The sequence below is a fragment of the Dunckerocampus dactyliophorus genome, chromosome 21 (assembly GCF_027744805.1).
Source record: "Dunckerocampus dactyliophorus isolate RoL2022-P2 chromosome 21, RoL_Ddac_1.1, whole genome shotgun sequence".
Lineage (NCBI taxonomy): Eukaryota > Metazoa > Chordata > Actinopteri > Syngnathiformes > Syngnathidae > Dunckerocampus > Dunckerocampus dactyliophorus.
Genome location: NC_072839.1, coordinates 10,651,385 through 10,673,426, shown reverse-complemented (window position 1 = coordinate 10,673,426; position 22,042 = coordinate 10,651,385). Strand labels below are relative to the sequence as shown.

Here is a 22,042-nt window from a genome sequence, read left to right as displayed (position 1 = left end):
AAAGTATTTTTTTTCTTCTTAATTTTTTTCCATTATTGTTTTATTCTCCTGTTGCTTTCGAAAAAGTAACTAAATATGTATTTTTTCCAGTTTTTTCCCTTTATTGTTTTATTCTGCTGTTGTTTTCGGTAACAAAAAAAAGTAATATATATTTTTTCTTTTTTTTCCAATATTTTCTTCTGCTGCTGTTGTTTTTTTGGGGAGAAAGTAACTAAAAAGTAACGTAATATAGTCGTATAGTTCATTTTCATGACAGTCATAAAATATGGTTTGCACACAGCTGGTGGTCATCCGTGCACGGAGGAGGAAGAAGAGGAGAAGGAGGAGGAGGCAGCACTGCGCAGCCGGGAGAGAGGAAAGAGCGAGAGAGGAGAGACATAGAGAGAGAGCGAGAGAGAGGAGGAGGAGGAGGTGGTGGTGGTGGTGGTGGGGGGAGGCTCCGTCGTCGAGTCACATCTCCGACAAGGCTGAGTCTTGGTCAGCTCCATCCGGCAGCAGCAGCTGTGAGAACGGAACCATCCCCAGAACCCAATCAGGAGCTTATTGACGACAACTTCTTCAACGTGACGCACTTCTTCCTCCTCGATCTTCCTCTCTCAGTCTGTGGTCAACTTCCATCATCCTCGGAACTTCTCCCTGCGTGGTGAGCGCTTCTCTTTCTTATTGCTTCTGTTGCTTTGCCGTGTAATTAGTATTCTGCTGACATTTTTGGGGTGGTGGGGGGGGGGGGGGTTGGGGGGGCTTTCCTTCCTGCGGCGCTTTGCTCCTGGTTCCTCTTCGTTTGCGCTCGTGCTCCTCTCGAGCAGGCATTGATGAGCACGTTCCTGATGAGATAGATGTGTTCAAGAGCACGAGGGACAGGTGCAGAACTTTTCCTGCCAGCCTTTTTTCTTTTTTTTTTTTTTTGTTAGTGACAATGACACTTTGACAGCTCTGCACTGATGGATGCGCAACACGCGTGTCCCATGCAGCAGCAGCAGCAGCAGCAGCGGACATCTCGCATCATTGCTTCTATCTCGCACTCATCCATAATGGAACAAAAAGACATGTAATCCATATTAAAACCAAATTGAGGAGGACACCTGACGATATTGTGATATTTTGTGTGGATGAAAATGCATCCGATGCTTCGTAAATAGCTGACACACACAGTGGAGGCAGGTTGAAGGTAATGCGTGTTTTTAGGTGTCAGTTTAAGAAAATGTTTATTATTGTTGTTCTTGCATGAGGAGAAAGGTATGCCAAAGGAATAATGTCCAGGCTATTCCCGTTTTCAATGGAGCACTTTTTAACATTCCACTCATACTTGACGCATGCAACTTGTAGTGCCGAATAAATGAAGCCCCCGCCAAATGTCAGCGGCTTAAAAACATCATGCGTGATTCTGACTTCCCTTTTTTGAGAATGTCTTCAGCTGTTGGCTGTCACTCGCATTCACCTCAACACGTGATAAAAATCCAAAAAGAAGGCGTTCGCGAATCAAAGGGCGTCTTTGTGGCCGGGGTCCTAGCTCCTGTGTCGGCCCGCGCTGCAAGGGTCCTCCGTGCGCCCCCCTGTGCAGATCATTAAGGCCGTCTTGACGCGTGTCAGGTTCGATTCCGTTCAAATGTCGCGTTTGCGCCGCCGGTAAGCTTTGTGCGGTTGAGTGCGAACACGGTAATCCCGAACCCGCTGTGGACAAGTGGACCCGAACCGCTTGATGGGATGGGACTCGATCCGCTTACAAGTGGACTCTGGTGCGGTTCGGTTCACTTACGTGGGCCCTACCCCAAAGTGCTGGCCTTGGCGAGATTTTTTATGGCACCCCCCGAGATACACTTTTAATTTGTAAGATAACGTGTCACACGATTAATAAATTACAAATAAATCTAAAAAGATCTGAAATATCATATAAATTCAAAAAAAAATCTTGTAAACAAGTGAATAAATAATAATAGTATTAAATTATAACTACAATTTAAATAACAACACAATAACTTTATAGATAATCAACTACAGTTGCGCTATGCAATAACGTTACATAAAACCTATATAAAATACTCATATACAACTATTTTTTCCAGGTTTTTTGGCGCCCCCTGAAGGCCACGGCACCCTTAGCATTTGCCTATATTGCCCACCGGGCCATCCGGCTCTGACTACACGGATCAGTGTTGAAATGGCAGTAAAAAGCATGCAGAAATGCTAAATATGGAAGAGAGAATGTGTTGGAAGTGCTGTCCCTCGACTCTGCTTTTTCCCTCTCTGTGAGTGTGACGGTGCTCTTTGTCAAATCTAAGGTGGTAAATGTAGCAGGATATAAAAATAATCTTTGTATCCAACCCAGCAGACGAGATTGTGGTTTGGAATACGATGGTACCTCGGTTTTTCTTACGAAATTGTTCCAAAATGGCAGGAACGTACCAAAAGCGAAGCAGTGTTTCCCATAGGAAGTAATGTAAATCCAATGAAGCCCTTGCGGACACCCAAACATATGAATACATTATAGAGGCTATTTAGGGATTGACATGCAGAAAACTACGCAAAATAATTATAAATGACGAACGGATCGATAAATGAACATTTGACGTCGCTTTTATTGAAGTTGGCGAAGACGGCGAGGAGCGGAGAAGGAGGAGGGGATCCACACTAACAACAACTTTTCAGCCTCTTCGACCGCCTGTGATTTCTCTTTTTCTGACAGTGAGTCAGCGTCGAGTAGGGTGCTTCGTTCGGGCAGTCGATTTGGCGGAACGATACAGTGCAGGGCAAACGGACGAGTTTGTTACACGCAATATTGTCCGACAGCCTAGACAGTGTACGAAAAGCAAGGTTTCGCCGTATTTGCTTTACATCGCGTGTCACAAAAGCTGTCCAATTGAGTCCTTGCTTCATTTTCGTGACTGCGCGGCCTTTGGTCACGTGACAAAAGCACCAGCGTGAGGGCTAAACGAACCACACTCAAGTGCACACCGTCTTGAAGCGTGGACACAGTCTAAAAGGGCGCTTTTATTATGAAATCTGCTCAATTGCTGACCTACATTTGTGACCTCAGTGCCAGAAGTTCGATTCCCACTCGGTGATGTCGGGAGGAGGCCATGAATCAGAGGAAGCGTATGACTGGTACCGCCCCCCCACCCACCCCACCCCACCCCGATTTTCCCCATTCCCCACCACCCCTGTGGCGCTGGTAATCCTGTTGTGCGACTGCTAAATGGGATTAGAACTCTGTGTGTAAGCGAAACGCAGCCCGGGGACGACTGCGAGGCTTTACGTTGGCTCGCTTTATCTCCCATTTTCACTTCATTCAGTGTCACGGCTTTGACACTTGTCTTTCCTCCCACCGCCTGCCTGCTTGTCTGTCTGCCTGCCGCAGGACGTCCAGACGAAGGTTATGTTGTCCGACTGATGATGGGGTTGAATGATATCTGGGAAAACACAATTTGGGAATATGGCAGCCTTTCAAAGCGGAGAGGACTGCTTGTATTAGGGTAGAGGACAATAACACCCCCCATTGGGCGAAATAATGGACTCCAAGGTAACTTTTCCTTGGACAAAAATGGTCTAGGTGTGTCCCATTCCAGTCACAAAACATTGTACGGTACTCCTAATAGTGTGGAAGGTTGAACACAATCCATTTGTACTTCAAAACAACGTGTCCAGCAGGACAGCTTTTTCCAAACAAAGTACCAACTCCCAAATATTTTTGCTTTGCAACTTCTGATTACCATTTACCTTTGGGCATGTGGCTTTTTTTCTCACAGGTAATTGAGTTAATTAATGATCATTAATTAATTTATTTTGAATTAAATTTGTTTTTTTCATAGGCATATGCCTTTTATTGAACAGTTTTTTTGCCTGGAGTACTGGAGTGCTGCCACAGTTTGAAAAACCATCCTAGAGGGAATAATGGCAATAGCATCCAACCTAGAATTTAGTCGACAGTAATCCCTCCTTTATCACGTTCCAGGCCTGAGTCTGTACGTGAATTTCCGCAAAGTAAGATTCCTATGTACTGTATAGATCAAATACTTTTGGAGTTCGAGCATAGAAAACCTGTTTACAGCCCTCTAAATACCGTAGACGCCCCTACAACGTAAATAATCCGTTCCGAGAACGTTTACGTGATAGGATTTTTACGTTATACGAAGCGTAAAATACATGTAAATAGCCTAATCCGTTCCAAGATCTTCCCAAACTCACCCCTTTGGCACTTCAAAATATTCAAGAAGAGATTTCAATGCGTGCGAACTAGTTTAAGGGCGACCACGATGAGGAAGGGAGGTTGAAGGGAGAAGCCTGTCTCTCACACAAACTCACGTACGCGCTGTATAAGTCAGCCAATGAGATGAGAGCGTAGGCGGTGCCCCGACAGTCAGCCAATGAGAGCGTGAAGCGTCAGAAGGTGTCACCAAGTGTACTCTGTTAATCACGGAAAATGTTTCCCTCTCTCTGTCGCGCGAGCTATTCAAATCGAATTTCTGAACTTGCACCGACTTGATGCTTTACGTTATATGGAATTTCTTACGTAATACGATGCAAAAACTTGACATCAATTCTTTACGTTCAGTGGAATTTTACGTCAAAGGAGGTTTACGTGATGCGAGGTACTACTGTGTGTTTTTTTTTTAACATGATTAGAGCCCTCTAGACATGAAATAACACCCCTATAGTCACCTCCACGCTCGTATCACCCTGTAGAGTAGACACGCTGTAAATAAGACGGGTGCTCGTGTGTGTGTTCCGGTGCTCGGGGAGCTGAGTGAGCAGGTGGACAGGAAGTGACGTTGGGAGTTCAGAGTTGAGTTTTAGTTTGCAGTGGCTCATGTCCGCAACCGTAGCCCGTGTTAGGGATTATTGTTCCTGTTGTGAGATCATTCAAACCGGCAATAAAAGCCTCCTTGCACCGGTGATCAAGTCTGCTGTTTGTATGTCTTTGAACGCATCTTCTGAATGCCTTATATTTGTGTTTTAGTTCATTTAGCGTTTTCTATGCTTGAAAATGCTTCGGGTAAATATCCGTAAGTATAAGTCTCCATAAGTTTTTGAAAAACCGTGATAGCGTGAGTGAAGCGGCGAAATTTGAAGCGCGACGTGGCGAGGGATTTAAAATGTACGGTGGCGGTTATTTCCAGTTTCCTTCGTGCGTATGATTTTCACAATACGACTACTACTACGACTAATTTTTACATTTTTATTTACTCAAAGATGCTTTTTCTTCTTCTCTTCTAACATTCTTTGTCATCTCTAAATCTGCTCCTTTTTTTTTTTGGAATAAGTGTTCCAAAAAAAGCCAAAGAAAAAGCAAGACGTAATCCTTTGATGCTGGCTGAATTTATGCTGCATAAAATTGGTGTTTTCTTCCGGATTTTGGTCCCATTTGAAATGGTTTGACCTCAGGCTGGGGGGGTCCACAATCAGGGTATGTTCTGACCTCCATTTGTGTGCAATCTACACTAATGTACCAATAATTGTTGGGCATTTTCCAGCCCCAGATTGATGCAAAAGTGAAACATTTGAGGCCCTGAAGTGCTTCTCTGAATAAGTTCAGGCCTTCCTCTCACATCCCCTGCAGGGTAATCCAACCCCCCCTTGAGGAGTGTTTACTTTGTGCCTCTGCTCTGGAGTATTTATGTTATCTTACACTCTGCTTAGCGCCAATCACTTGGCATCAGCGAAAGAGGAGCGTCGAAGGCGGGGTGGGAAAGACACTTGTCACATTAGCGCCTTTTGTTTGCCAGTTTTCCCCCGGCCCAAATTCCCTCTACGGCTCGTCATCAGTGGGTTAGGCAGTGCGATCCGTGTGTGTTTGTGTTGTGTGAGGATGGAGATGACCCTTTGTGCCCATCCTCCACCTCCACAACAACGTACCTTGGACACTCCTGTTGCCCCGCGGCTACATCTGCTCCACTTTCCACCTTCCGACATGAAATTGTCATGCAGCTGCAGCGTGGTGTGTGCGGGCAGCGGCAGTCTTTACAGTAAAGATGTCCGAATATCAACATGAGCCTGATGCAAGTGAGGCGTTTAAGGACACGATGTTGCGTGTGGTCCACACCTCCAAATGTCTCCTCTCACATGACCTCCTGGAGTTTACGTGGCATTTCGAGGACCCCGAAGAAGGGAAGGAAGAAAGTGCGTGATCTCAGCCCGGCCCCCCGCCACGTGTCCTCAGTGGGCTTCTTGATGTCCCCCTCCCCCACTTGGAAGTCCTACGTGGTCACCAGCGACACGCCTGCCAAGGCGTGGAAGTGTCCCGACAGGCAGGAACACAAAGACAAGTGTGGAGCATCAGAGGGTCATGCTGACGGCTCGGATTTATTTTTAATTTGGCCCACTCAGGTCACATGACTCGTTTGCGGCCACGATGTGGCGGTGACATGTGGCACGATGATGACCTTGCTGAGGTGAAGCCTGATAATTGGAGTCAGCTGACTGGCCTTTGTTGTTGCTGTTGTTCTTATTGCCGCACGCTTGTTAGCGTGGCGGATTCAGGTGACCCCCCTGTGACAGCAGGTCAAGGACACGTCTCTTTTTAGACCTTTAAACTACTGGTTCTCAGCTGCTTTGGCTGCAGGACCCACTATCCCTTTTTAATGACACGTGGTGACCCAAATTGCAGGATTTTCTCACATACAGCATCTCATTTTTGAAGGAAGTCTTTTAAACCCAGTGTGAGACGCTGTCTCTTTAAGGCGCGCTCTTCTCCAGCAGATATCTGCAGCTGTGTGTTGGACGGACGGCACGTCAAGTCCCCGCTCCATGTCCGTCCCCTCCCACTCGAGCTTGACAGTCGCTCAGAAACACGGCATGCTCCTTGCAGCGGCGTAGCAAGCCAGTAGCGCAGACAAAAACATGAGGTGCCTTCACAGACATCGGGTCATTACACTACTTTGACATTTTTTCCTCAGGCAAGACCCGCCAGCCACTGAAAATGACTCTGCAACCTACTTTTGGGTCCCTCGTTTATTGTAGTTATTTACTGCAGTCTGTCATGTTTCTTTTTATTAAGCTGGACTACGGCACCGAACTACACTTTTGCTTTTTTTCCCCACTTTTGTTGACATTTTCTGACAATTTGCTCAATTTCTCAGTGTGTAATGTAAGAATGAGTGTATGTGCAGGTGAGACGCGGGGCGTACGGGCCATCGGGAGTGCTGAGAGTTTGCCCGGAGGGCAGATTGATGGCCGTTTATTTATTTCTTTATATTTTGCTGCACCTTGCTTTGGTAACTACGGGGGCTAAGTCTCCCAGGCTGGTCCTGGAACGTGCCGCTGCCGTGTTTTGAAAAATACCTGTCTAGTGTCCAGGGAAAAAATGAGGACACCCCGTCGTGACTGTAAATGACATCTGTGGCGCCCCCTCTGCTGGGGAAGACATGCTAGCATCATCAGACGAATGACTTACGGGTTAGGTGGGCCTGCAAAAACACTTTGCTTGACGGCGGCCGTGTTTTCCTAACCAAACCGTGCTGAAATTTCACAAACATGTGCTTGTCAGTCCCCCGAAGGCGTGCGCCAAATTTGGTGGTGATTCGGTTAAAACAGCATAAACTTCCAGTGGGTGCATCGGTCTGTGTGAGAAATTTCAAGTCATCTTACGCACAGTTGTCTTTTTTTGTGCTCCACGTGTAATGGGTGAGAATATGTCATCACACTAATAATAATAACGTGACTTGCCGTCCATTATGAGGCACTTTTGCTGATGTTGTCTCTTTGTCTCTCCTTGTCCGTCATTTCTCTGCTCTGATAGGTGCCAATTATTGGGCCTCGGCGTTGAGAACCTCCTTGGCCGCCGCTGACCCTGTTAGCCTTCTTTAATGTCAACTCCCCAGTGCCCAAGTGGAAGGAATTACCTCGCTTTTAGTCTCCAATTGGGGAAGAAAACGCAGAGGCGCGCAGCAGAATGCCGAGCTTGACTGCACCGTGGTGAAACGAGCTTGTGGACTGTGTGGATAAAAAACCCTAAGGGGTTTTGACATTTTAGCTTTTTTTTATATTTATTTTTGACTTCCTCTTCTTCTGGCCGGAGAGTGTTTTGGAGCAGAGCGGGGACAAGGGGGGGACGCAGATGATGGTGTGGTGCCGCTCAGGCGTGCGCAGAGCCTTGGCTCTCCTGGCGCTCCTGGGCCTCCTGCTTCCCGTTCTACAGGGGGGCTGCTCGGGGCCCGATGGCGGTGGCGGCTCTGGGGACGCTGACGAGTCCCTGCACCCTGATGCACCCTCCCGGGGGGACCTGCATAGGCACAAACGCAGCTGGGTATGGAACCAGTTCTTTGTGCTAGAGGAGTACACGGGGAATGAGCCTCTTTACGTCGGAAAGGTGAGCGATCCGTGACCCAGTCGGCGCATTTACACCAAAAATCATCCATACACCTAATTCACTTATCAATAACTTTAATAGCCTGCAAATCTGGGACGCAGCATTGTCCCACATAAAACCGTAAACAAATGATAACATCACACAGAGTGTATAATAAGCCACAGTAATGTGTACTACTGTACCGCATAACAGGAAGGAAAGATTAACACACACACACACAAAGTGGCTAATGCAGCTTAAGCGACATATGTTGACTCTCAGGCGTCCTCAGGTAGCAGTGTGTGTGTATGCGTGCGTGTGTGTGTGTGTGTGTGCGCACTGCAGCGGAAGAAATATTTCAAAAAGTGAAAGCAGACATCATTAATCTTGCTGCATACATAGCAAACGCTTTGAAATAGTAGGACTTCACATTGCTATGGTAACAACTCTTAACAACAAGAAACAAAATAAAAGAGCAGAGGCACAGCGGACCTTTAGCTCGATAGTTACATTTTTTAAAATGTATCATCATTCTATTTCATAGCAGGGTTGTCTAACCTTTTCCCACCAAGGGCCACATAGTGAAACATGACAGGGTGCAAGGGCCACTTTGATATTTTGGAAAGCAACACATGTAGATATGCTAAGTTGGATATATTTCAAGAAAAAAATGCATCTCATCTTTGTGATATATATTTAAAAAAACATATTAATATGAACGTCGGTGAGTGCAATTTTTTTTCATTTTTGCTGTTGTTTTTTTAAATTTTCCAGATATTTCTTCTTAAATAATCTTTTCAATTTTTCTTGTAATATTATTATGACTTTATTCCCATAATATTTTGACTTTATTCCCATGATATAATAACTTTTTCCACATCCTAATTTTCCAATAATGACAACTTTAATTTGTTTAGTTTGTTTCTCATAATATTATGACTTAAAAAAAACATACTTTTGCTTCAAAATTTCAACCCTATGCTACTTTTTTTCTCTTAATATTTTGACTTTATTCTTGTCATATTACAGCTGCTTTTTCCTTTTTTTAATTTTTATTTTCCAACTAGCTCAAGGTATTTCTTGTAAATGTTCCCTCTTTCCATGATGACTTTGTCGATATTTTTGTCGCATAACTTTTTTTGCAACCTAATTTTCCAAAAGCTACAACTTCATTTGTTGTTTTGAGTGTTTCTCGTCATATTACGACCTTTAAAAAGTAACGTCTTTCTTTAAATTTCAACTTTATGCCGCTAAAATGACGTTTTATTTTGTGGCCTCGTAAAATTATGACTTTTTTTTCCTTAGATTACAACTTTTCGGTCGGTATTTTGACTTTCGTCTTGTAAAATTATTGCACTTTTTTTTTTGCTGTTTTTTAAAAAACATTTTTCTTGTTAAATTATATTTTTTAAAAAAACAGCCAGGGGCCGAATCTTGGACACCCCTGTGTTATTAGGTTTTTATAAAACTGAATTCTATCATATCTGAATGCATTATTTACGAAAGCAATTAGCAAAGAGCATCAAAATACAAAATTTTGCTGTTTTTTTTCCCCCCACAATATTTTTACAAGTACAACTTTCTTCTTGTATATTTATTTGGTAACCTAAGTTTGTTTCTCATATTTTTTTCCTCTATTTTTTCAACTTTATGCTATTTTTTCCTCTTAATATTATGATTTTACTCTCTCAATATTTTGTCTTAATTCTTTTAAAATTACTGCTCTTTTTTTCTATTTTAGTTGTTTTTTTTTATTTTCTTGTTTAAGCTGTATATTTAGAATGTGCTGCGGGCCAATAAAAAAACGGCTGCAGGTTATAAATAGCCCAAGGGGCTTCTGGTTTAAATGAAGGTGAAAACTCCACCTTAAGCCAGATCTGCACCGAAATGTGATGGTTTCTTTCTTTGCCCAAGCCCCGCCCCTCCACTCATATATATGGAAACTCTTTTAGTATTTTTTTGTGCTCGCCTGCTTAAAGGCAAGCAAACGGCATTGAAAGCAAAAGCAACAGAAATGACAGTCCAATGACAGAGACCTGAGCGCTTCAGAAGCGACACATTGTTGTGTGTGTACAACAAATGTTTGTGCTGGTGTCACTGTCGGCCATTGTGAGTGTGTAAATGTGTGTGCAGTCTGCGCACTGGCGGGCCAGATGGGTCCTTGGAACTCTCCCCAGATCCCCGTTATCTCCCGGAATTTTCTGGTCTTATTATTAAATTACTTTTCCGTCTTTCCGCTCATCTGCGGGATCATCAGTCTCCTCGGCGGGTATTTGCCGGGTCTGCTCTGGCAAAAGCCCATTTCCTTGCCGGCTCTGAACCGGATTAGCGTCTCCAGCTGGAATATTTGGTTACATTGGACCGTCCTATTGTTCTGCTCTCTTCTGCGTCGTCTTGCCAGGGGGACGCCGTGGGAATGCGTCCAAAGACTGATGAGGATATCTGTGATGAGTTCAAACGGAGGTCATTTCTTTATCCGGGTCTATCTTGGAACACCTTAGTGTCAGACTTCCACTCATCGTGTTTATTTTTTCCCCTTATAAATAAAGTGGAAGTCGTGGTAATGTTTTAAGATGCACTCTAAGTGATTTCGTCGATAAACTACTCACACATCCCATTTTCTACCTCATAGTCCATTTTTCACTGCTTTAAAACAGCTTCCTCATTTCGGGATAAGCAACAAAACCGACAAATGACCGAGCAAATCATTTTTTTTGTGTGTGGTGAAATTCCTGTCACAGCACAATGTTTGCAAGGTCTGAGAGCCAATAAATGTCCTCTCGGCTTGGCCGGAATACTAATCTTCCAATGCAAGGGGATTTAAATGCTCCAAGATATAACGTCCCACAAAGTAATTGTGTGAATGCTGAAGCACATTCACACGCGTCAAATTCCACACCATTTTTCATCCATTTATTCCTCTACATCAAACCAATCCAACGTGAAAACGTTCAGCTCAGTCAGGAGACGTAGGCTGTCTATCAGGACTGGGGAAAAAAAATCCCGCATTTAGTGCGACGTCGTATTTTCTGTGACAATTCTCCCATTGAAAATGAATAGGCAATTTATTTGGCACCTCCTACTCCATTACGTTTTACATTACGGGAACATTCTGCTCATTGGACAGGGGGGCACGGCTCAGGAGGTAGAGTGGGGACATTGTTCAGGTGGTAGGTTTGGGTGTCTGCCAGCTTGATGCTTGCTGGTTCGATCCTCAGTCGTTGTGCAATCGTTCATGTCAACCATCACTTCATTTTTACATTCCAACACTTCAAATTCCGCCATTTTTTGTCTGCCAACTACTCCCACATTTATCAGCGTTACACATTTCAACAGGCAGTCTGCAATTTTTACTTCTCAACATCTGAAATCCCACCAATTTTAGTTTTGAATAGAAAAATTTAATGTGCCCCCGACTGGTGAGAAATCATTTTGCATTTCCCATTACTGGAACATTCCATTTATTCTGCAGGGTGACGTGGCTCCTGTGGTAGATTGGGTGTCTGCCAACTTGGCGGTTGCTGATTCGATCCTCAGTCGTTGTGTAATCGTTCATGTCAACCATCACTTCATTTTTACCTTCCAACACTTCAAATTCCGCCATTTTTTGTCTGCCAACTACTCCCACATTTATCAGCGTTACACATTTCAACAGGCAGTCTGCAATTTTTACTTCTCAACATCTAAAATTCCAACAATTTTAGTCTGCTAAAAATGAATAGAAAAATGTAATGGCGCCCCCGACTGGTGAGAAATCATTTTGCATTTCCCATTACTGGAACATTCCATTTATTCTGCAGGGTGACGTGACTCCTGTGGTAGATTGGGTGTCTGCCAACTTGGCGGTTGCTGGTTCAATCCTCAGTCGTTGTGTAATCGTTCATGTCAACCATCACTTCATTTTTACACTTCAAATTCCTCCATTTTTTGTCTGCCAACTACTCCCACATTTCTCAACCGCTTCAAACCATTCCGACATCAAAATGTTCATCTCATCTAGGCTATCTATCAGGACTTTTCCAAAAATTCATACTTTTTCCATAATGCAATATTTTCGGTGGCATTTTTCCCATGAAAAATGAATGGGCAATTTCAATGTCGCCCCCTATTGGTGGAAAGTCATTTCACGTTTAACACCGCATGTCACATTCTGCTAAATCTGTGCACGGTGGCATGGCTCAGGTGTGGTCGTCTCCCGACCTGATGGTTGCTGGTTCGGTCCGCAGTCTGTGAAATGGATGAAAATGATATTTTGACACATTTCTGGGATATTTCTACGGAAATTGCTTAATTTTGTTTTATAATAAAACAGTTGCTTTCGCCCTAGCGCACACTGTCATGGAAATTTCCGTCATTCCTAATGTGAAGGAGCCACGTTATCCATATAAGGAATTCTGTTTTTCATCAGAGAGAGAGAGAAGTGTGACTTTTCTGTCTCATCTTGCGCAAGATGGAATCCAAAAAGACATCCCTTTGGTTGTTTTTGCAGAAAAATCCCCCACAAACTCGCACTAAATAAAGGATGCGAGCTTGATTTAGTCCCCGTGGTCCGAAACACGGTGTGATGGAGCCGTCACATTATTTGTTCCTGAAGATCATAGTTGTCACAGCGTGATGTTGTTTGCCATCGCGAGGTGACATGTTGTTGGCTGCCGCTGTTTGGAAAGGTCTGCTGTGTCACGAGCAGAACAACCCTTGTAGATATTGATTCTTTAGCAGTACGGAAAAAATAAACAAGAGCGCACCTCCGCCAAGGCTTCAATACGTTGTCACATCCAGCAGTCACATCCTTCGCTAAAAAAAAAAGGAGATTTGTGCTCCCGCTAAATAAGAAATTAACACGCAAATAATCAGAGAACCATCAATAATATCATTTTCTTTCATTGTAATTCATTAGGAACTGAATCAATATGATTGTTTTATTATTGTAAGAAGCATGTACCATTACACCCCCACCACAGATTTATATATACTGTAAGTATATTATTTCACCCTTATAATAGAACCAAATTAAAAGCGTATACTGTATAAAGTTTAGTTGACCAAATATGATGCCTTGCCCTAAAAATGGCTGAAAATGTTCTGATTATGTTCGAGTCACCCAAAGATGTTATGGGATTGCCCATTATGATATTGAAAAGTGTTGCTTAATACATAAAGAAACAAATACAGTAGCATCGAGGCAGTTTGCCTCATAGGAGATCATGTAAATCCAAATAATCCATTCCAGACACGCAAAAATATTCACAAAAAATAAATTTTTATAGAGAATAATTCTAGTTTTGCATGCAGAAAACAATGCAAAATAACTGATGTTGATGCAGTATAACCTGGCGAGACCAAATTCAATAGCGTTTCTCGCCGTCTTTATCAAATTGCTGGCACTCACAACTTTCTTTGGCCCCATGGCGGATCATTTCGCAGTTGCACTCAATTAAAAAAAAGCGCGGATAGTGAGTCAGCACCGCGCAGGGTGCTTTGTTTGGACGCTCGATTTCGAGGAACGATACAGCACAGGGCGAATGAACGAGCTTGTTAAGTGCAATATTGCACAAAACCCAAAAATTTTCAACGGAAAACCGAATCATACAAAAGCTTGGGCGTGTGAAAGGGTTTGATTGTAAAGACGGGTGGAAATTCTTTTGGGGAGGCTGCACTGATTGCTTGTTGCTTATCGTAGATTTTGTTTTGTGCACAGGTTTTACTCGGATTGGGTTCTAATTGTGTGTGTTTGTAACAGTACTTGAGATCTCAGCATTAGCCAAAAACTGTATCTTTATCATCAAATCTGACGAATTTGTGGCCCAATTGAGCAACTTGGTAGAGCAACTAGTGGATTTGCAGTGTGGCTGTTTGCAGGCATACATTACACATGAAGGACATCTGTGTTGGAAGTAGCGGGACACTAATTGGACTAAACAACAGAACCAAGCGGTGGCATCAGCGTCAGAGGACAGCCTGGTAGGCCTGAAAGCGGAGGGCAGTGTGATACACTGGAAAACAGGAAGTGTTTGGCTGGAGCCTGGCTGCACCCGTCTGCAGCCTGCTCGCCTTTAATGCGTTCTGTCACATTCCAAATTTCACAAGCAAATGTCTCATTATGCCTTGGCACCGTGCCCCGGGTAAGAGCACCGGCCCGGAATCAGCCACGCTCGCTCCAAGCCAGCGGAAACATGCATTCGCGAACGACACAGTCAGCTGTGACACACAACTTGAAGTCGTTTTAAGCTTGACAAACACAACATAATGTGATTACCAGTTTACTCTTTTGGGCATTCACGCCCCTTGAAAAGCAGCGATTTGATGCTTGTGTTAATTGTGAGTCATGCATCCTTTCTCCATACTTTGATTGCGCCGCTATTCAGAAGCCCCTTCAAGGCGACATGCTAGTGAGGTCAAACGAATGTTTTGGTTGTTGTCGGAAGCTTGGGATCATAAAAATGTGCCGAGCCTCTTTGAAGACGTCTTTGCTTCAAAACATTTTTACAAATGTCTGGACTGGGCACTGGCAAAAGACTTCTCTTTCAGATTTATACAAAGGAAATAGCAGAGGAAATCAAAAATCCTGCTCACTACAGTTTGTTGAATGTCACGAATATTCCAGTGTGAAAAGGCAGCATTTCTAAAAAGATGGAATTTGTGGACATTTGAAGCGTTGGGAGTTAAATTTGATCATTTTAGCGTTTGGAGCCACAACACACAGGGTGCCCTCAATTCAAGCCTCACTAGTTTGTTGCCAAATCAAATAAATCATGCTGTTTCCTGGTTGAATACGACCAATTATTAGTCAAAAAAATACGCATATTTCTGCAAAATGTACTCTTTTTTTCAAGCATAAAAATGGAAAATGAACTAAAAAACAAATGCAAGGCATTCAAAAGACACATTCAAAGATATGTAGTATTCTACACTGGTCACTAGGTGTCAGTAATGTTACCGTAATGTTTGATGAGACCCACAAGCACCAGCCTTGATTGTCGGAACAACAGGCTTTTATTGCAGGTTTAAATGATCTCACAACAGGCACAATAATCCCGAATTAAAAATCTGTAATAAAACCATGGGCGACCGCTGCGGCCGTAACACATGCCAATCTAAAACCCAACTCTGAACACTGCATGTCACTTCCTGTCCACCCCCCACTCTTCTCCACAAGCGCGGGAACACATTTACAGCAACACACACCAGCACAAGTCTTATTTATGTCTTAAATGTCTTATTTTCTCATATTATGTCTACTATATTCAGTCATATGAGTATAAAGGTGACTATAGGGGTGTTATTTCATGTCTAGAGGGCTCTAATAATGTTAAAAACTGTATTTAGAAGGTTGTTAACAGGTTTATGCTGTAACTACAAAAATATTCCATTTACAAATCAGGAATCCTACTTTGCCGAAATTCACTTATCACGGTCGGGTCTGGAACCAATTGACCGCGATAAACGAGAGATTACTGTACATTACTTCATGTGACCACGCATTACAGCGTGTCAGAGCAGTTAAAACATTGATAACAAATTTTGTAAAATCACAAGCTGAAGGCCTCAAAACATTGCAACTTTTGCACAATTTTTTGAAAAACATGCTTCAAAATCAGCCATGTTAGGCCGCACCCATCACAAAACAAGCCTGCGAAATCCTGGAGGGACTGAATCTTGCATAAAGCGACAAGACTTCTTTAAAATGAATGGAGTGACTGGAGTGTTTTTTGTTAATGTCAGTGTTTTATGATGAGGTTTGTGATGCGCACTAAATGTGATGTCGTTTTTTGGCAGTTACTGCGTTTTAAGTATCGCACGTAGCTTCATCTACCTCTGCGTGCGCTTTAAAATGTCTGTGTTGGACTACCGCTGCCGCACTGTTATTGATGATGGACTCATCAGAATGCTGGCCGAGCAGTTTGCGCCCTACCGCGATTACAACATTGGTTCTGTTGTTGCTGTGTTGTGCAAAATTCTCATTTTGCGTTCTCATACACTCCAAATCGTTATTAACGTTAGAATATAGGTTGTTTTACATACTGGGTTGTCACATTTTGGAAATAATAACCTGTCTAATTATCACCTTCCAATTAATGGCGAGAATGACCGAATTGACTGGATTTCTTAATAATCATCAGTATGCTGGACAATAGTTGTCTACAGTATGTGAAGACTTTCAGCTCTGAGCCTCAAGCTTCCCCTTTCCACTTCAAATGTTGTTAATTTTCCCAATCATTGATCAAGGAAATGTCTTTTTTCAGTGTTCATCCCCAGTGGGATACACTTGAATTGAAATGTGCATGTAAACAAGCACAGATGAGGAGTGGTTGAACTCCCTTCCAGGGTCAAAACCTGAGAGACGACATCTGTGCTCGTGTCGTGGCCTGTGGCGTGGTGCACCGCTTGCACATCTGTGACAGCAGCGCTGAAAGGTACATGCAGGTTAGGCAGCAGCAGCTTGCTTGCTTCCCCCTCCGGACGCTCCTGCTTATCCCGGCAGGGGGGGAAGTCACATTGCGCACGTGTTTCTCCAGAGGTGTGTTTGTTGTGCTTTAAGAAGTGCTGCTGCTGTTTGGCCAAGCTGCCTGCGGTCCACACATGCGTCCTTTCTTTATTTGGCCTGTTGACTTACCTGGAGTCTGAAAGTGAATCGTCTCACTGTCAACTTGGAGAAAAAACATTAAGATATCAGCCTTTGCGGCTCATTTGGTGTTAGTTTATTTCTATCGTGCCTGATGGTGATTATCACTAATACCTGGCTTGAGGAATGGTCACATGCGTTGTATTGGAGCGCTCACATAAGTCAAACAAATCGGATTTTAGGCACGGATTGCCGAGTGAGAGTGTGACCTAAGTATCCTGTTACCTCCACCGAGCACAGTAAAATATTTCTGTTTTTGTTTTACAGGTGGAGAACAATTTAAAATGCGCATAAATGACAAATGAATGGGATAAATGAACATTTAACGTCACTTCCACTTTCCACATTGGCAGCGGCCAGGCACGGGCAAGTTATATCTTGAATTCAATAGTGCTGAATTCTCACCTTCTTCATCACAATCCTTCCACTTGCAACTTTGCTTGGCTCCATTGTGGGCTATTTTGCAGCCCTGATCAATAAAAAAAAAAAAGGAAATACATGTGGCGTAACTGTGTTAGTTTGCAAAGAATACAGAGTCAACCTCTGATGATGTCATAGACAGGCGACGGAGCAGGGGGACAATGGCTTCTTATTGTGGTTTCCACTCTAGCGCGATGCTAACAAGGATTTTTCATTATGAAAATATGTTAAAAATAGGTGTATTAAGAGGGGCGCAATGTTGTATGCTAACCGCAAACCGAGGCTACATTTTTGCATACATTTTTGACGTAAAATATGCTATCCGGGGTGTAGGCTAACCAAGATTCCACTGTATGTCTACTTGACTTGTTGATAGTTTGTAATGCACAGCGCTGCCTCCTTCAGGACTGGAGTGGAACAACAATGTACAATTCAGCTATCACTATAGTCAACATTCCATTGGTTTACTTGCGAGCGAATTTTGCCAAACTTTATTTGATGAACCGAGGAGGAAAATGTCATATTTTGGTGCATATCAGCTGACGGTGCATATTTAAATTTACATTGTGGAAAAATCTTCCCTTTGATTCGTTTTAGAAATAAGTAAACGGTTGGTAATCGGCAGTGCTGCCACCTATAGGACTGGCGTGACACTACAACTGACTTTCTTACAACTAGTCGTTGAAGACATTTAAGTCGACGCATGCATGAGACGGGAATTGAATTATTGGACAAAGCGTCTCTGCCTTCGTCCTGAAAGTAGTATTTAAAAAAAAAATATTTCAGAACTCTGGAAAATAAAATAAAATTTCAACCTGACGAGCAGTTTACTTGCGTACGTCTATGTTTTGATTCTGACATGAGGTGACAAGGCTATTAAAACATTGCCGCTCCATGAATCAGCTTTCACACTTCTACCTCTGATGGATGATAATATTTACGGGAAAGCCCATAAATATGTTTATGCTCCTGAGTCATGCGCACGTTGTGACCCGGTGTCCAGGCGCCGATGACGTGTTGTGACAGTAATTAGCTTTATTCAGCGATATAACAACGCCGCTGATAGTAGCGCCGCTTCATTAGCATTCTGTTGGACGCGGGCTGTCAAAAGGGTTACAATCATAGCGAGCACGGCGTGGCGGCAAAGGTCAGTCTCAATAGCATCCACTCACACAGGGCTGCAGCTGGGGAGTGCTGAGAGCAGCATGTTGAGGAGGAAGACGAGGAGGAGGGTGAGTCAGGCTGTCATGCAGGGTGGGAGGGGAAGGGACATGGTGCTCAGGGTACCTAGGGAGCAGGGATCACAGAAGGAAGAGCTCATGGTAGGCGTCTTGGGGGACTTGGGGGGTTTGCTGGGAAAAGCCTTCGTGTGAGCACCGGAATCAAAGAAGACGAGAGGCGTGCTGCCGCACCTTTTGGCCCGAGTTTATACCAGACGAAAGAAGATGAGGCGAGAGAGGGGGTCCCGGGGTTCGAGCATTGTTTACACTCATTTTGTGTCAGAGTGAGATGAAGTCCTGCTGAGGTCAAGGCAGCTTGGTCTCGCCTCCTGGGGTCCGCGTCAGTATACCTGCAAGAGCTGTGTCAAATAATACTCCATTCTACTTGAACAATGTAGTTATCACTGTGCTGGGCTGCACTCACGCTGCCCTACAGCGTTTATTTATGTCTCCCATCACGTCATTACACAACACTGCATGACTGCAACGGTCCTGAGACTTTCCTTCTGTTTCTATTATGCAACTTATCATTAATAACTGGCGAGAGGAGCGATCACATTGATTGCTGTGCGTGCATGTGCTCGTGTGTGAGCAAGCATATCGTGGGCTAAAATTATTCCTATAGTGCAAAATTGCAGTTATTATTAATAACTGGCAGGAGGAGCGATAGCATTAATTGTATGACACGTCTATGATGTACGGGTGCGTGCGCTTGTGTGCGGATTATTTCGACACTTTCTATTTATTTCTACCCGGTAGAGTTTATTAATAACTGGTGGGTTTTGCTTTTGTGGATTATGTTTACGTTTTGGACCGTCGTGGCGAAGAGAGAGCTGAGCTGGAAGGCAAAGCTCTGATTTTATCGGTCGATCTACGTTCCCACACGAGCTTTGGGTCGTGACCGAAAGAACGAGATCACGGATACAAGTGGCGGAAATGAGTTTCCTCCGTAGGGTGGCTGAACTCGGCCATCCGGGAGGGGCTCAGAGTAGAGCCGCTGCTCCTTCACATCGAGAGGAGCCAGTTGAGAGGAGGCTCGGGCATCTAGTCCGGATGCCTCCCGGACGCCTCCGTGGTGAGGTGTTCCGGGCATGCCCAGGCGGGAGAAGGCCCTGGGGCAGACCTTGGACACGCTGGAGGGATTCTGTCTCACAGCTGGCCTGGGAACGCCTGGAAGAGGTGGATGGAGACCAGGAAGTCTGGACTTCCCTAATGAGACCCCGGACCCGGATAAGTGGATGAAAATGGATGGATTGATGGTTACGTTTTGTATTTATTTGTATTATGGAATATGGCTGTTTTTAGTAATAACTGGCAGGAGGAGTGCTCGCATTAATCATATGACTCGCCAATGTTACATGTGTGAGCAACCTGACTTTGTGGATTATTTCAACACTTTCTGTTCATTTCTAGGGTGGTTCATGTCTAGGATTCCAAGGTGGAGATTTTCATGAATAACTGGTGGGTGGAGCAATGGCGTTCATTCTTTGATATGCACGTTGTGCTTGTGTGCTAGCAAAGTACACTGCGGGTTTCGATTTTCAGGATTTTGTGGACACTTTCTATTTATTTCTGTTATGCGAGAGGGCTGTTTTTAATAATAACTGGCAGGAGGAGTGATAGCGTCAATGATGCAATGATGCATGCCGGCACGTGCTTGTATGTGAGCAACTTCACACTGTGGATTATTTCAAGGCTTTCTATTCATTTGTCGGGTGGTTCATTTCTCGGATTCCGAGGTGATGGTTTTCATTAATAACTGGTGGGTGGAGCGATGGCATGGATTCGTCGCCATGTACGTGCTTATGCATTAGCAAGCACACAGTGGGTTTTGAGTTGTGGATTATGTTTATGCTTTGTATTTATTTATGTGATCAATGATGGTGGTTTTTAATGATAACTGGCAGGTGGACTTGATAGCATTAATTGGATGACACGTCAATGTTGCGTGCGTCCATGTGCTCGTGTGTGAGCAACATGACTTTGTGGATTATTTCGACACTTTCTATTTATTTCTAGGATTCCAAAGTGCAGGTTTTCATTTATAACCGGTGGGTGGCGTAATGGCGTTGATTTTTTGACAAGTATGTTGTGCTGCAGGTTTTGATTTTGTGGATTTTGTTGACACTTTCTATGTATTTCTATTGTGGAAGATGGCGTTTTTTATAATAACCGGTGGGAGTAGTGATATCATTTATTACTTGGCACATCAATGTTGCGTGTGTGCATGTGCTCAAGCATGAGCGTGACTAGAATTTTCAATGTCATGATATTACGGTCATAACGCAACATTTTTAATGAACTTCTCACCCCGCCTCTTCAAACAAGCAGCGATCCCATGATGATATCGTGTTCCAAAACGGAGGTTCACCTTTATCTTTTGTATGTACAAGCGATATTAACCTCATGAAATATTAAAGCAGAGGAAGGAATAGTTTTATTTCAACTTTTCTGCCTGCTTCCCTCCCCCTTTTTTTTTTTCCTGGTGGTGGGGCTTCATGTGCGTAGCCACTGAAGTTTTCTGAACTGCTGATGTATTGGATTTTCGTCATCCCCAACAGGTCTGATGTTGAATAATTCAAGAGGGGTCTGCAGCCTCCGTGGAGGGTATTGTAAAGGGGAAAAAAAAATATCTGTATTTGTGCGCTACAAAGTGGATAAGAGGTGGCCTGGAGACAACATGTTTTGAAAGGAGAGACAAAAAACATATTCGGATGACCTTTTTACTCCTCAGCCTTCAGTCCAGCGCCTCATTCATTGGCCAAACAATGTTTTGCTCCTCAGGTTAAGCGAGGAAGAATAATCCACGTCGCATTCCTTCTGATGCGACTAAATGAGTCGACGATGGAAAAACGCACAGTCGGGTTTCGCCGATTGCAAAAGGTGGCCGAGGGAGGACAAATTTCCACCACTCCACTTTTGGCAATCATCCATTTTACAGCAACGGGTATTAATGATTTATACGCACTCAGCGGGGACATTCTAATATATGGCAGCACTCCTTTATTAACCCAATGAACCTGATCAGGGCTGTTTTCAAGGTAATTTCACATCCTTTGTCTTTATAAGGCCATGTTGCCATAAGCCATATTGCTTTGGATTCTTGTTTTATCCACATTTTTCTTTAGTTTTAGCATTATGATTAATACCCGGCAATAGGAGCAATAGCATTAATTATATAACACGTACAGTGTGCTCGTGTGTGAGCAGGAATAGCGCGGGATTTGATTGTGTGGATTATTTGGACACTTTTCTTTATTTTTGTTGTGTTTTTTTGTTATATTAATAACTGGCAGGAGGAGTGATCACAATTATTACTATGCTGAGTATATATTCCTTTTTTAAAATTGTTTTAGTCATTTTTTTGGGACATTTTGGGAGGTTTGGGAGCAGGGAACCATATTTGGCAACGTTAGAGGGTGTTTGAAAGGGGCCGTGCATGCCTGCCTTGCTGTCAAGCAGTAAAACCAAGATGTAAAGTACATCATGAAGAAATAT

The 22,042-nt window shown here is 43.5% G+C and overlaps 1 protein-coding gene across 1 annotated transcript in view; it reads left to right on the top strand.

Moving 5' to 3' along the window:
- The first annotated feature begins 401 nt into the window (after positions 1 to 401).
- cdh7a (cadherin 7a) overlaps positions 402 to 22,042 on the top strand; it is a 107,143-nt gene continuing 85,502 nt past the window's right edge. Inside the window, exons 1-2 of the mRNA XM_054766036.1 lie at positions 402 to 643; positions 7,733 to 8,302. Of these exons, the coding sequence (XP_054622011.1) occupies positions 8,051 to 8,302 (252 nt within the window). The 5' untranslated portion in view covers positions 402 to 643; positions 7,733 to 8,050. The remainder of the gene's footprint in view (positions 644 to 7,732; positions 8,303 to 22,042) is intronic.